The sequence below is a fragment of the Calliopsis andreniformis genome, chromosome 5 (genome assembly GCF_051401765.1).
Source record: "Calliopsis andreniformis isolate RMS-2024a chromosome 5, iyCalAndr_principal, whole genome shotgun sequence".
NCBI lineage: Eukaryota > Metazoa > Arthropoda > Insecta > Hymenoptera > Andrenidae > Calliopsis > Calliopsis andreniformis.
This window is the reverse complement of record NC_135066.1, coordinates 2,321,663-2,334,110: the sequence shown is the minus strand read 5'-3', so window position 1 is coordinate 2,334,110 and position 12,448 is coordinate 2,321,663. Positions and strand designations below refer to the sequence as shown.

The following is a 12,448-nucleotide window of genomic DNA, read 5'->3' as shown; positions in this document are numbered from 1 at the left end:
TTTAGACGGTGCAGGATGGGGGGGAAAGGGGGAAATTCGTTCCGAAAGGTGGGGCGAATGTATCTTTCCCCTCTGAACTTCCCCACCTCTATCGTTCTCCGTACATCCTTCAGATGTTCCCTAAAAGACCATGGCGGCTCTCCTCTCTCGCATACTGCACCCTTACACCGTTAATTCGATGTTTATGTCGCAGAGAGAACCAGGGGAACGATAAGCAACGGCAAGTATGTATATTCTGCCCCAAGTAAGATCTAAACATCGAATACGACTCCCAATCAGTTTGCATGTAAGCTGTATCCCGTATGTGACAAAAATTATCGACTCGATTGGTTCATAGGAAAGTTAACAGATGTAATCAATGATCAAGTATTTCCGAATTGATCGATAAGGGAATTCGCCACCTTTCGGAATTCGAGAAAACTGTGGTTTTCCCTTTTTCTTTCAACGTATAAATATATTTCTTGTATTTGAAATACAGTAATAATGTTATTAGAAAACATGTCTATATGGATTTAATTCCCATTCACCGTCTCAAGGTAGAGCATCTGCTTCTTTATCACTCGAAGCTACATATGGAGCAAGTAGGAGTATCTGTTTCTTTCCAGCCCTCTGCAAAAATTAGTTTTACTCACTTTATTAATATAGATGTGGACGTTGTATTATCTACTCTAAGAAGGATTTTTCAATTCTCTAAATTTTGTGGTTAATTCTTTCAAAGCTGGAAACTTCGCTACGTAGAAATCTTCGATCCTGACCGTAACTCGGTTGAATTAGGTAAACTCAACTTGTAAATAGAAAGTGGTTGTCTACGCGGGGCCACTGGTACTTGATTAGAAGTCATGTATCTACCAAGTTTACGCAAACCGTACCAGTAGAGGTAAATGAAGGTGCATTGTCGCTTATGCAGGTTGTGTTCGTGCATGAACACGTTTCTATAGTTCGGTTAGGGAGTGATAACGTGTTTTTCTAACGCGCTGCAATTTCGACACTCGTTTACACATGAAGGATCAGTGATGTACAGTCCCTGCAGCTTGGAATATTTCACGTGAATGTTTCAGCGTGGAGATCAATGTTTGTCACGTATTAAGCTTATTCCTTCGCGCGGTATGAATACTTTTAGAACGGTTTTAGCGATTTTCTTGTTCACGTAAAATGGCAAAGTAATGCATACGATTAGTTTATTAGTTGATTAATGGGTCTAGTGGAATATTTAATATTGTATAATCGATCATTAACCCCTACTACATACATATCACATATGTTTCTCGGCTCTTTTTTTTACCTAATAATGGTTCTTATTTCCTTCAACACTTTCTTAATTTCGAGAAAAACATGAAATAGTTATTATCAATATCTACATTCCTGATTTATTCCTTGATATCATATTAAAAACTCATTAGCTACATTTATAATACAAGGTTTTCAGGAGAAACGTAGCAAGGTTAAAGTAAGACAATGACGTTGATTGCATTCTTCAGTGGCAGAGATTTCATTTAAGTAACGAAGAAATGCAAAACGTTCATGGTTCATGGGAAGAAACGAATGTTGCTAAATTACTGTTTGTTAAATTAACATGCCATCTTTGCTGCAACACATACGTATCGACATCGACCTACTTCGCATCATAGTTACATATAATTGTATTATGGCTTATTATACGCACTTCATTTCATACTTGCAATCGGATAGCTGCACACAGCAAGATTTCCTTTCACGCGTTCCCCTTTATCTATCATCCGAATTTGTGAAACGTGAACGTGTTTGCTGAAAATAAAAAGGTTGAAAACAACCTAACCATACGGGAACATGTGTTGCGTTTATTCAGAGACGTTGCATTTCGCGATCAATTTAAAAACAACGATTCTACTGTACTATGCCGAAAATTGTTACAGATTATATAGTAAAATTGGCAATAGTGAAGAAGTAGGTAACAAGCTATCCAAGCGTAGAAACATATATATTTAGCGATGTTAGTTCGATGAGATACCCGTTCCAGCTAAATAACACTTATATAGATCGCATATTTTCCCATCGTCACAACAGGAAATAACGAAAGTTCGTGCCTTTCAGGATCGAAAATGTATGGAATGATTGGTAAAGGAATTGAAGAACGCATAACAAATACGATCCTTATCAATGTTTGTCTTTTTCTAGAAGAGCAAAAAATAGTGTAGCATCTTTAATTCTTGTTCAATAGAGTAATGTCTTTTTTTTAATGGAACAGGTTTCATTATTCTGTGAATCTCGTTTCTTTACCACAAAAATGTGTTCTTATTTTAAAAATGGTGAAATCTGGCAAGAGCTGTTTTTATGAACTCTTCACTTTTATTAGATTCCAGAGATAAATATCCAGAAAAATGTGACGAATTTGTTCTATATGCTTTTTCTAGTTCGTTATTGATTAGGTTGGTGATTAGATATTAGTAATTAAATAAGACGTTTCACCTTTTAAATACTATAAAGTGAATTTAACTTTCGATATTTTATACTTTTTGCACATTATATGGATCTTATATATCTTTATAAGATTGAAATTTCTCATACACATACATAAATATCCGCAGTCTATTGATGTTGCATTTATTATGATCACATGGTATGATCTACATATGTAGATATGTACACACTAACTTATCAACAATGTAACGCCGGAATTTCTATTTGTCATGCACGTTATCGGTATTGTTGTGGTTCCCAATATAACAACCCTGCCATAGCAGTGGTTATATATAGCCCTGATAATTTGTGTTTGAATAAATAAATACATCGTCAGATAACAGAGTGTGTTATTTCAGCTATCATTTCGTTTAACCCTATTGTTTAATAACATAACGTACGTGTTTGATAATTCTTCGGTATCCTGATAAGCGATCAACTGTTACTGATTTCTTAATTCTGACAATGGTAATCAATTCTAACCATTGTACACACGTAATACAATAGCGTATACTACCTATTCAAGAAAGGAACAACATACATACGTGACTGGCGCAACTATAAATACGTCCTCTATGTAGGAGACTCCTGTGCCACCTTCCTAGGACTTTTTTCTTTAAATGTAAATTCTTTGTGCTTCAAATTGGTCACGTACATATATATATTTCGTGCTTAAATTGGACAGGAAGGGCATACAAACACATATATGTGTAGATTTACGCAAATATGTATCTTAAGTCTGACGTATTAAATTACAGTGTGTATACCAACCTTTGACAAACTGATATGTTGTTATACAGATCGGATTACTTTCATCAGAAATATTCGTGTTGTTTATATGCACTTCTTTACTAGATAAAACAAAATGGAATTTAGTCATAATCGAATCGGTAGTTTCAATAAGGAAACATCCCAAAAGGTCGATAAAATAGTCTGAGAAGGAAATAAGTACCGAATTTGTTACTTTTTGTTATCTTTTTCCTACTGATACGTAAGGCAGGGCTTTAATATTTTTTTAGCAGCAGTATTCCAATTTTCGATTTTTGGTCTTTATTCCTTTCTTCAAAATATCGAATCCAGTATTTGAAAAATTTTTCAATTTCCCAAGCACCTATTTAGGTTCAAATATAAATGCCAATCTTTTCCCAGTTTTGAAATAAAAAATGTATTAATAATCGAGAGAACGATACACAAGTTCTACTCTCGTTTCTCTTTAATGAAATAATCGAATCCCATCAATGCTCCGCGACCATTCAGTCGAAAGAACCTTGAGATGCAAATTTCTGTAAATGTCCCGATGCATACTCGCGAACGATGCTACTAAACAAAACGAAGTAGCAAAATGTAGGACATATTGACTTACATATCTTACACGACGCGATCTGCGTCGTAGCGCTTCTTCCAGAGTGCTCGGGTATACGTAAATGCGCCTCTTCCACGCGTTATCTTTGTATAAGTCACAAACCTACTTTCCGTCCGGCTCTTTCAGCGTAAAGGCATACTATCGTAAAAGCCAGAGATCGCAGAGAATCGTGTGTCACAGAGCTAAACGAAATTACCCCCTTCCCTACCCTCCTTCACCACTGGCTTGTCTTTCTGTACTTCGTAACTTAACTAGAACTTACATAATTACGATTATAATACGTGAGATGCAACCGTGAGTCTTTTGATTTGACAAGGTCATCCTTAAATGTGCTCGCAATTCTGTTTCTTTATTAGGAATTACGTGTTTGAGACTACCTAGTTGGCATTGGGCTGTAAAATTAGGCAGAAATAGAAATAAAATAATGCCTCGACACCTGTTCAATTTGGGTTTTACGTGACACATTCTAATCTGCTTTATGTGTTTGCATGTGCACGCCTTTCTACCTTTCGAGGGTAAAAAATACTTTATATGTACCACGAAAATTATTCCGTGGAATTGGTTGATTTCATCTTTTCAGAGACGTCAATCTTCGAGGGAAATGTTTCTCCCTTATGTAATATGACCGCGTATAGCGCGTTAAGTTGTAACAGGTATACATAAGGTCAACAACCAGTTAGGTAAACGATGATAATGAATTACAATTAGGCAATGTGAACAGAGGCATTAAAAAATCGACTATATAATTAACAAGTGATATATGTTCTATAACAAAGTGTATTTATATTTAATTAGTATTAGTAACATTAAAATATATATATATTGATAGATATGGTTTTGAAATCTTCAATTTCCATGATAAGTTATTCGAGAGATACTTAAATTAAGAGAATACTACTCAAATACGAAATTTTATAACCTTTGTATAACCTTTTTCTATGCAACTACGTAATTATTGTGAAATCATTTTGGAATTGCACTTAACACACTGCAGCTTCCCCTGGAGATACGTTTAAAAAGTTGTATCAAGGTAACAGCAGATAATGGAAATCAGGTTCAATAGTTGGCATTTATGCTCTTACACCTACATGTTATATATGCACAAACTTGTGCATGTAGTTTATGCTTGTGAACACGCAACTTGCACATATATACTTACGTGCATGAGTTCAGTAATTGTCATGTGTTAGTGCACGTATTATACCATAATACGTATCCACATTAACTAGTTGTGTAAAAAAATATAATACCAGTTTGTAAATTATTTTACATTGCTGAGGAAAGTTTATTTCTATACGAATTCCTTTCGTAAAGTGGGAAGTTCTGAAACTGTCGATAGATTCTGTTTTTTGACATTTTTGTAAAATGTACAAATGTGGATTGTGACGCTATCTATAGGACAGAAATAAAAATACATTCAGATACTAATTTAGTGTGTCGGTATGCGCGTACAGTATTTCGAATCAATCCATGAACATGTCCACTTCAGGTTCCGAGACAATATAGATTTATCAATATTTCATTAATAAAATTTTATTTTACAGTAATATATATCTAATTACATCGTTAATAATGACGCTTTAGATCCCGAAAGTATCCTCGTAATTTAAGGATTGTGTAAAGAATCTCATAATAAAAGTTATTATTATACTGATGTTTTAAATCTACAATAAATTACAAAGATAAAATATTTTGGAATATATGTAATTATACAGTGTAAAGCTACTTCTTTTCTTATGCACGTAAAACAAATTAAATATATTTCTTCTTATTTATATACTGTTGTTTAAAAAATATATTTCTATATGAAACACTTATAGCTAAATATATCAGGCCACCAGTATAAAATTTAAAAGAGCAATGCTTCAATTTTTCATGCTCACATAAAAATAACATTGATATTCTTTCTCACATTAGCCATAATTATTCATTCAACTACTAGTTCATACTTATCTATTTCATCAAAGGTTCTATTAATATCCTGAACCCACTCCAATAACCTTTTTTCCTGATCTTTTTTCATTTTATCACCTCTTTTCCGCTTTTTTTCGTGTTCAAATATTTCTTCTCTTTCTTCATCGCTAGTATCTTCCAAACCGTTGAACTTCACAGCACGTTTACGTTTATATGAACGTTTTGGGGGCTAAAACATGTACATTTGTACACTTGTAGAAGAGCTATTTTAACAATTGTTAAAATTTAACATAAAATAAATGAATACCTGTGTAAAATGGGATGGTTCGAGATCAGCAAACAGAGGAACATTGGATACACTTTCTACTGCACTTTCACCCATTTCAGATAGAACATCAAACGTATCAGAAAAGTTAGCAATGTCAATTTGTGGTTTTTGCTTTACTTTTATAGGTGATTTTTTTACTTCTGTCTTCTCATATTGTATATTTGCATCAGTTTTTATATTTTCAACTGGTTTGTTAGGTAATAAGTTATTTTTTAATTCACCAAGTGATATTCTTGCAAAAGGCTTTACACTAGCCTTTTGCAATATAACTTCATCAGTCTTATCCTTATCGTTTATAACTTCATGTTCAATAGGAGATATGTTCTGATTGGAATCATCATCAAAACCAAATGCATTTTGTAATTCTACATTAGACTCAGTAAGTTTCATTACTGGTTTTCTATTGACTGGTGTTGAATGGGCATCATCAAAAATTCCATGAGGTGTTTTGATTGTAGTACTTTGTGGCATTTCCATTATATTTAAGAAACTATTTAAGTTTGATTGTCTTAAAACTCTATTCTCATTAAAAACTTTATTAGTTTGCAATCCTGATGGTCCAGGTTGAGGATCGAAATTCTCTTTTTCTTCATTGCTTCTTATATTTGTTATACTTTTCAAAGGACTATTTTGTGGAGTACTGACTTTCACACTTTTTAGCTCCTTTTTGGAAACTCTTTTTGGACTTTCACAACTTAACATAGAATTTTCTTTATTTTCAGTATTATCAAATCTAGAAGTATTACTCATTTTTGAATGAATAATATTAGACTGAATATTTGGTGACAAATTCTCTTTATCATCCATTAAATTGGATTGCACGGAATGTTCTAAATTCGTAATTTCTGTGCCGAATTTTCTTGAACTCGCAGGATTTTTTTTCTTAAAAATACTCGTATTTGCATGTCCTTCTATGCTTACATTTTCATCATTCTTTTGCGAAACATCTCTTGGTTTCGTGATATTTCCATAGCTTTTAGAATCGTTAAATGTAGGACGTGTAAGTCTTCTACCAAAAACTTCATATTCTTTTCTTTGTGGAGTACTTTGAAATACGTTTCTTACTTGAGAAAATGTAAGTAATCGAGGTGTTCTCCATGGACTACTCAAATTGACATTTTCTGATGCTTTTGCAATGGGCGATAAAGATTTTTCAAATAATGAATTATTGACTACATTTTTATGCTGAATATTAAGCTTATTATTTAAGGCCATTGTTGATTCTGATGACTTAAAATCTGTTGAATTGGATATTTGGGAATTATCCATTATTTTAATTTTTTTATTATTTAAATCTTGTACTGATACAATTGTTGGTTTTGTAATAATCTTATTAACAGGTTCTTCTTCATTTATATTATCAGAAGTTTTTAACATTGATTGTGTAAATGATTCTTCCTTATTAGATTCTACTCTGTCTTCCAGTTTTTCCTTTAAATTGTTTTCTATTTCATTTTCCACTGCAGTTTCTACTGAATTACTGTTTTTTAAATGTTCAGATGGGCTATTTTCTTTAATGATTTTAGTTTCAATATTAACTGAAGGATTTTCCTCTCCATTTCTTTTTTCTTCCTCTTTTATTTTTTCCATTTCTTTATTAGGTGGTTCTTTTTGAAGAACTTCAGGAATTTTTTCTATATTCTGATTTTCCACAATCTTTTTCTTTCTCTTAGGTACAACTGTTTTCTTAACAATATTTCTTTTTTTACGTTTCTTGGGTAATTTTTCTTTAGAGTCATTAATATCAAATTTAAACTCATATATTTCAGTTTTACTTGCTGGGCTATTTTCAGGTGAAACACATTTATAAACTGGGACTTTTCTTTTCCTCATACTTACTCTGTTTACTACTACTACACTCTTCTGATGCTTAGGAGACAGATATTCTTTTACTAAAGAATTCTCCTTCTTTCGACGTAACCCTATTCTTACTTGTTTTGTAAAAGACTCTTGTAATGATGTTTGTCTTAAACTCTTATTTACATTGCTGCTAGCGTTTTTGTGTTTAGTACTTTTTAATTCTTCTTTACTTGCTTTACTACGTGTAATTACTTTCCTAGTCTGTGCAGTTTTTTTCTTATAATTGTCCATTCCTAACTTCTTGTGTCCCGAAGTCTCTTGTTTGTCTTCCTGAGAAATATCTTTATCCAATTCCTTGGAAACATCAATTTTTTGACTGGTCAAAGCATTTTTTGACCTAGTCATTAATCGTGTACTCCTTATGCTCCTTATTCTACCTTCATTTTTTACTCTTGCTGCCTCCTTAATAATCGGTTTAATTTGAGGTGATTGTTTCTTAGTTGTCATGTTATCTTTGACCCGTGATTCCTGAGTATTCGATGAAGTATGTTTTCTTGTTAAATAACGTGCCATTTTCCCTCTAATAGTTCTTCAATGTATACAAAAATCTGAAAAATATATTACAGTTAATAGACTATATTTTTTTATGAAAATGGTTAGTGTCACACATATGGTAAAACTTATTTCTACAAATTAATAATATTATATGTAATTTATGATTTGTAAATAGTATTACTAATCATAAATCAGAATTATTAACTAGATACGTACTAATAGATTTTCGTCATACCGAAAATATGTAAAATGTAATTCGCAAGCAGGTTTCGAAAATACGACTTAATACAAATTCACGTCATAACATTACTGACTTTCACTTTGAGACACACTGTTTAAACTTTCATTAATCGTGAAAGTGTTTGTAATGAATGTAATTAACAAAAACACTACCCATAATTCGCGTAAATCGTACAGAGAACACTTTTCTGTCATTTCTTTCGTAAATAATTGACAACCAGCAATTCCCGCGCTTTTATGTTAGCTATAGTCATTCATATCAACCATACACGTACGATACAATCTAACCACAAAATCAAAGTGATCATTTTAAAGAAGGAAATAAAAGTTCAATATTTTTAATTAAAAGAAAAATATTTGTAAAGCATAAATTAACGTCTATTACAATATTTTATTTAACAAAAATCTTTTTATACGTCATTCATTAAAAATTTTCAAAAATTCTTAAATACTGATTAATTTGGAAAGAATCGTGAAATATACACGTAATATTATTCAAAAATATAACACTTTACCTCCGTGAAAATGTTAAGGCACAAATATGGAATATTTACACAATATTCTCACTGAGATACTTCGTTTAATATTTAACACAAGTTACATAGTTCACACTTTCTTTCATAGAAGTCGTAAATCGTTTGCTGATAGACACCTGGTGCAATATTTTGCACGCAAAATGTACCAAGTACATTCGAACCAGCAGACATCGTAAACGAAAACAACAGCTATACACACAACATGCGACGCAACAGTAACCGGTTAAAAACTATTCATAATTTTATGTAGATAGGAGCAACTCGCATTAGTTATTAGACCAAACAGTACATGTGTTCAAAAAGGCATCAAGTAATACTTGCATCGATACAAAGATGGCGGACGCAGTGTTTAAGTATTTCCCGCCAAAATCTCATCGATAAACGTTCACGGTGCATGCAGTTGAGAAAGTGAAGAAATAATTTGTAACAATGGAAGGATTTGATGATCCAGGAATATTCTTTTCCGATAATTTTTCGGTAGGCGAAACCAATGAAACTCAAGCTAATCTTCAATTTTCGAAAAAGAAGTTTATGGAGTTTATTAGACAGTTTCATGAAGGAAACTTCAATTACAAATATAGGTACTTAAAATGAAGTATGATTTTTTACGAGTATTTTGCTTTAAAGTACAATATTTAATAATTATGGTAACTGTAATTCATCAGAGATACTTTAAAACGCAATTACAACCTTGGTCAATACTGGATGGAAATTAATTTAGAGGATTTGGCAGCTTTCGATGAATCACTTGCAGAAAAAGTTTATAAACATCCGACAGAATATTTGCCGATTTTGGAAGAAGCTGCAAAAGACTTAGCAGATGAGCTTACTGCTCCAAGACCTGAAGGTGAAGAAAAAATTGAAGATATACAAGTACTATTGTCTTCAGATGCACATGCAAGTTCATTGAGAGGCATGAAAGTAAGATTTGTCTGCGAATTGTTTTTGTATTCATAGAAGATCACAGACAGCTTTTTATATCACAACTTTTTAAATCCGAATGCTTTTTCAGCCTGATGCAGTTTCTAAGCTCATTAAAATACCTGGTATCATTATTTCTGCATCTGGAATTAGAGCAAAAGCAACAAAGATTGCTATACAATGTCGCTCTTGTAGAAGCATGCAAACTAATATCTCCATCAAGCCTGGTCTAGAGGGATATGTTTTACCTAGGAAATGCACAACGTGAGCTTACTATATCTAATATATTATATTAATATCTCTTATAAATATATTAAAAATATTTAAGAACATTCCTACATATATGCTCTTTTTATATGCTCTATTTAATAGAGAACAAGCAGGTCGACCAAAGTGTCCATTGGATCCATTTTTCATAATGCCAGACAAATGTCACTGTGTTGATTTTCAAGTCCTTAAATTACAAGAACTTCCAGATCAGATTCCCCAAGGTGAAATGCCACGCCACTTACAATTGTACTGTGATCGATATCTATGTGATAGAGTTGTACCAGGCAATAGAGTTCTTATTCTGGGAATATATTCCATTAAAAAGGTTACTAGGACTGGTAACAGAGGTGGAGGAAAAGATAAAGCATTGGTTGGTGTTCGAGCTCCATATATAAGAGTTATTGGCATTTCTGTAGATGGAGAAGATACAGGCAGTGGTATGTTTAATAGTAACAAGATCACATAAAAGTATAAGATTTCCTGTGTACAGTTCTCTAATGTAACTTTGGTATTTAGGAACTCAACCCTCTGTTACAAATGAAGAGGAAGATTTGTTCAGACGTTTAGCAGCAGATCCTAATATATATGAAAGAATTGCAAAAAGTATAGCCCCAAGCATTTTTGGTGCATTGGATATTAAAAAAGCTATAGCGTGCCTATTATTCGGTGGATCTAGAAAGAGAATGCCCGATGGTTTATGCAGAAGAGGAGATATAAATATTCTAATGTTGGGTGACCCTGGTACAGCTAAATCGCAATTATTAAAATTTGTGGAAAGAGTTGCACCTGTTGCAGTTTACACCTCTGGAAAAGGAAGTTCGGCTGCTGGTCTAACAGCATCGGTTCTTAGAGATCCAACAACGGTAAATTATTAGTACCATTCTTAACTCCGTTAATGCAAGCAAACTAGTTTCATTTAAAAGATTTTCTTTTTGCCTTGCAGAGAAACTTTGTCATGGAAGGAGGTGCTATGGTTCTTGCAGATGGTGGTGTCGTCTGCATCGACGAATTCGATAAAATGAAAGAAGACGATAGAGTTGCGATACATGAAGCTATGGAACAACAAACGATATCAATTGCGAAAGCAGGAATAACTACAACATTGAATACCCGGTGTTCTGTCTTAGCAGCAGCAAATTCGATATTCGGCCGTTGGGACGATATAAAGGGAGAAGAAAATATAGATTTTATGCCAACTATTTTATCGCGTTTCGATATGATTTTTATCGTCAAAGATGAACACGACCAAAATAAAGATATAACACTAGCCAAACATGTGATGAATATTCACAGCAATGCCGGTCAAGTTACAGATCAATCTGCAGAAGGAGAGTTACCTCTACATGTCTTAAAGAAGTATATTCATTACTGCAGAACGTAAGGATTATGTCATTTTATCACTTCATATTGTATCGTTTTGTGCTCTTAATTAACTTGTATACCTTTCATAGACGTTGTGGACCAAGGCTTAATATGGATGCAGGAGAGAAACTGAAAAATCGTTATGTAGTGATGCGAGCTAGTACAAGAGAACACGAGAAGGATACAGAGAAAAGATTGTCTATTCCCATAACTGTTCGCCAGCTGGAAGCCGTCATAAGAATTTCAGAATCTTTAGCTAAAATGCAATTACAAGCTTTCGCCAATGAAGTCCACGTCAATGAAGCACTCAGATTGTTCCAAGTTTCTACTTTAGATGCTGCAATGTCCGGATCATTAGCTGGTAATCTAGAATCAAGTAACTAATATGTATGTATTTATTGTCACGATGTTTATGTGATTAATAATTTATTAGGTGCGGAAGGATTTACCTCAGACGAAGATCATGAAATGTTATCTCGCATCGAGAAACAATTGAAACGTAGATTTCCTATCGGGAACCAAGTATCGGAACAAAATATTGTCAAAGACTTTGTAAAGCAAGCGTATCCAGAACGCGCTGTTTATAAAGTAATACACACGATGATACGTCGTGGAGAACTTCAGCATCGTATGCAACGTAAAATGTTGTACAGACTTCATTGAAACGTAATGACTTTTTTTTTTTTTTTAATTTAATATAGTATTCACTTCTTATTTTATATT

The 12,448-nt window shown here is 33.0% G+C and overlaps 2 protein-coding genes and 1 long non-coding RNA gene across 3 annotated transcripts; 2 read left to right on the top strand and 1 right to left on the bottom strand.

Annotated features, from left to right (window-relative positions):
- Window positions 1-54: 54 nt before the first annotated feature.
- LOC143179712 (uncharacterized) lies at window positions 55-709 on the top strand. Its single transcript, XR_013001996.1, has 2 exons — window positions 55-224; window positions 338-709. It is a non-coding gene; the product is annotated as an uncharacterized LOC143179712 (long non-coding RNA).
- Window positions 710-4,824: 4,115 nt separating this feature from the next.
- On the bottom strand, window positions 4,825-9,442 carry LOC143179708 (uncharacterized). The gene is made up of 3 exons (XM_076379023.1): window positions 9,152-9,442; window positions 6,021-8,449; window positions 4,825-5,942 (listed from the first exon to the last, which is right to left on the bottom strand). Exons 2-3 carry the CDS (start codon window positions 8,412-8,414, stop codon window positions 5,727-5,729), a joined length of 2,610 nt encoding a protein of 869 aa, XP_076235138.1. The 5' UTR covers window positions 8,415-8,449; window positions 9,152-9,442; the 3' UTR covers window positions 4,825-5,726.
- On the top strand, window positions 9,314-12,388 carry LOC143179713 (DNA replication licensing factor Mcm5). The gene is made up of 8 exons (XM_076379029.1): window positions 9,314-9,753; window positions 9,838-10,093; window positions 10,185-10,357; window positions 10,466-10,800; window positions 10,880-11,226; window positions 11,307-11,740; window positions 11,815-12,086; window positions 12,159-12,388. Exons 1-8 carry the CDS (start codon window positions 9,602-9,604, stop codon window positions 12,386-12,388), a joined length of 2,199 nt encoding a protein of 732 aa, XP_076235144.1. The 5' UTR covers window positions 9,314-9,601.
- The last annotated feature ends 60 nt before the right edge of the window (window positions 12,389-12,448 follow it).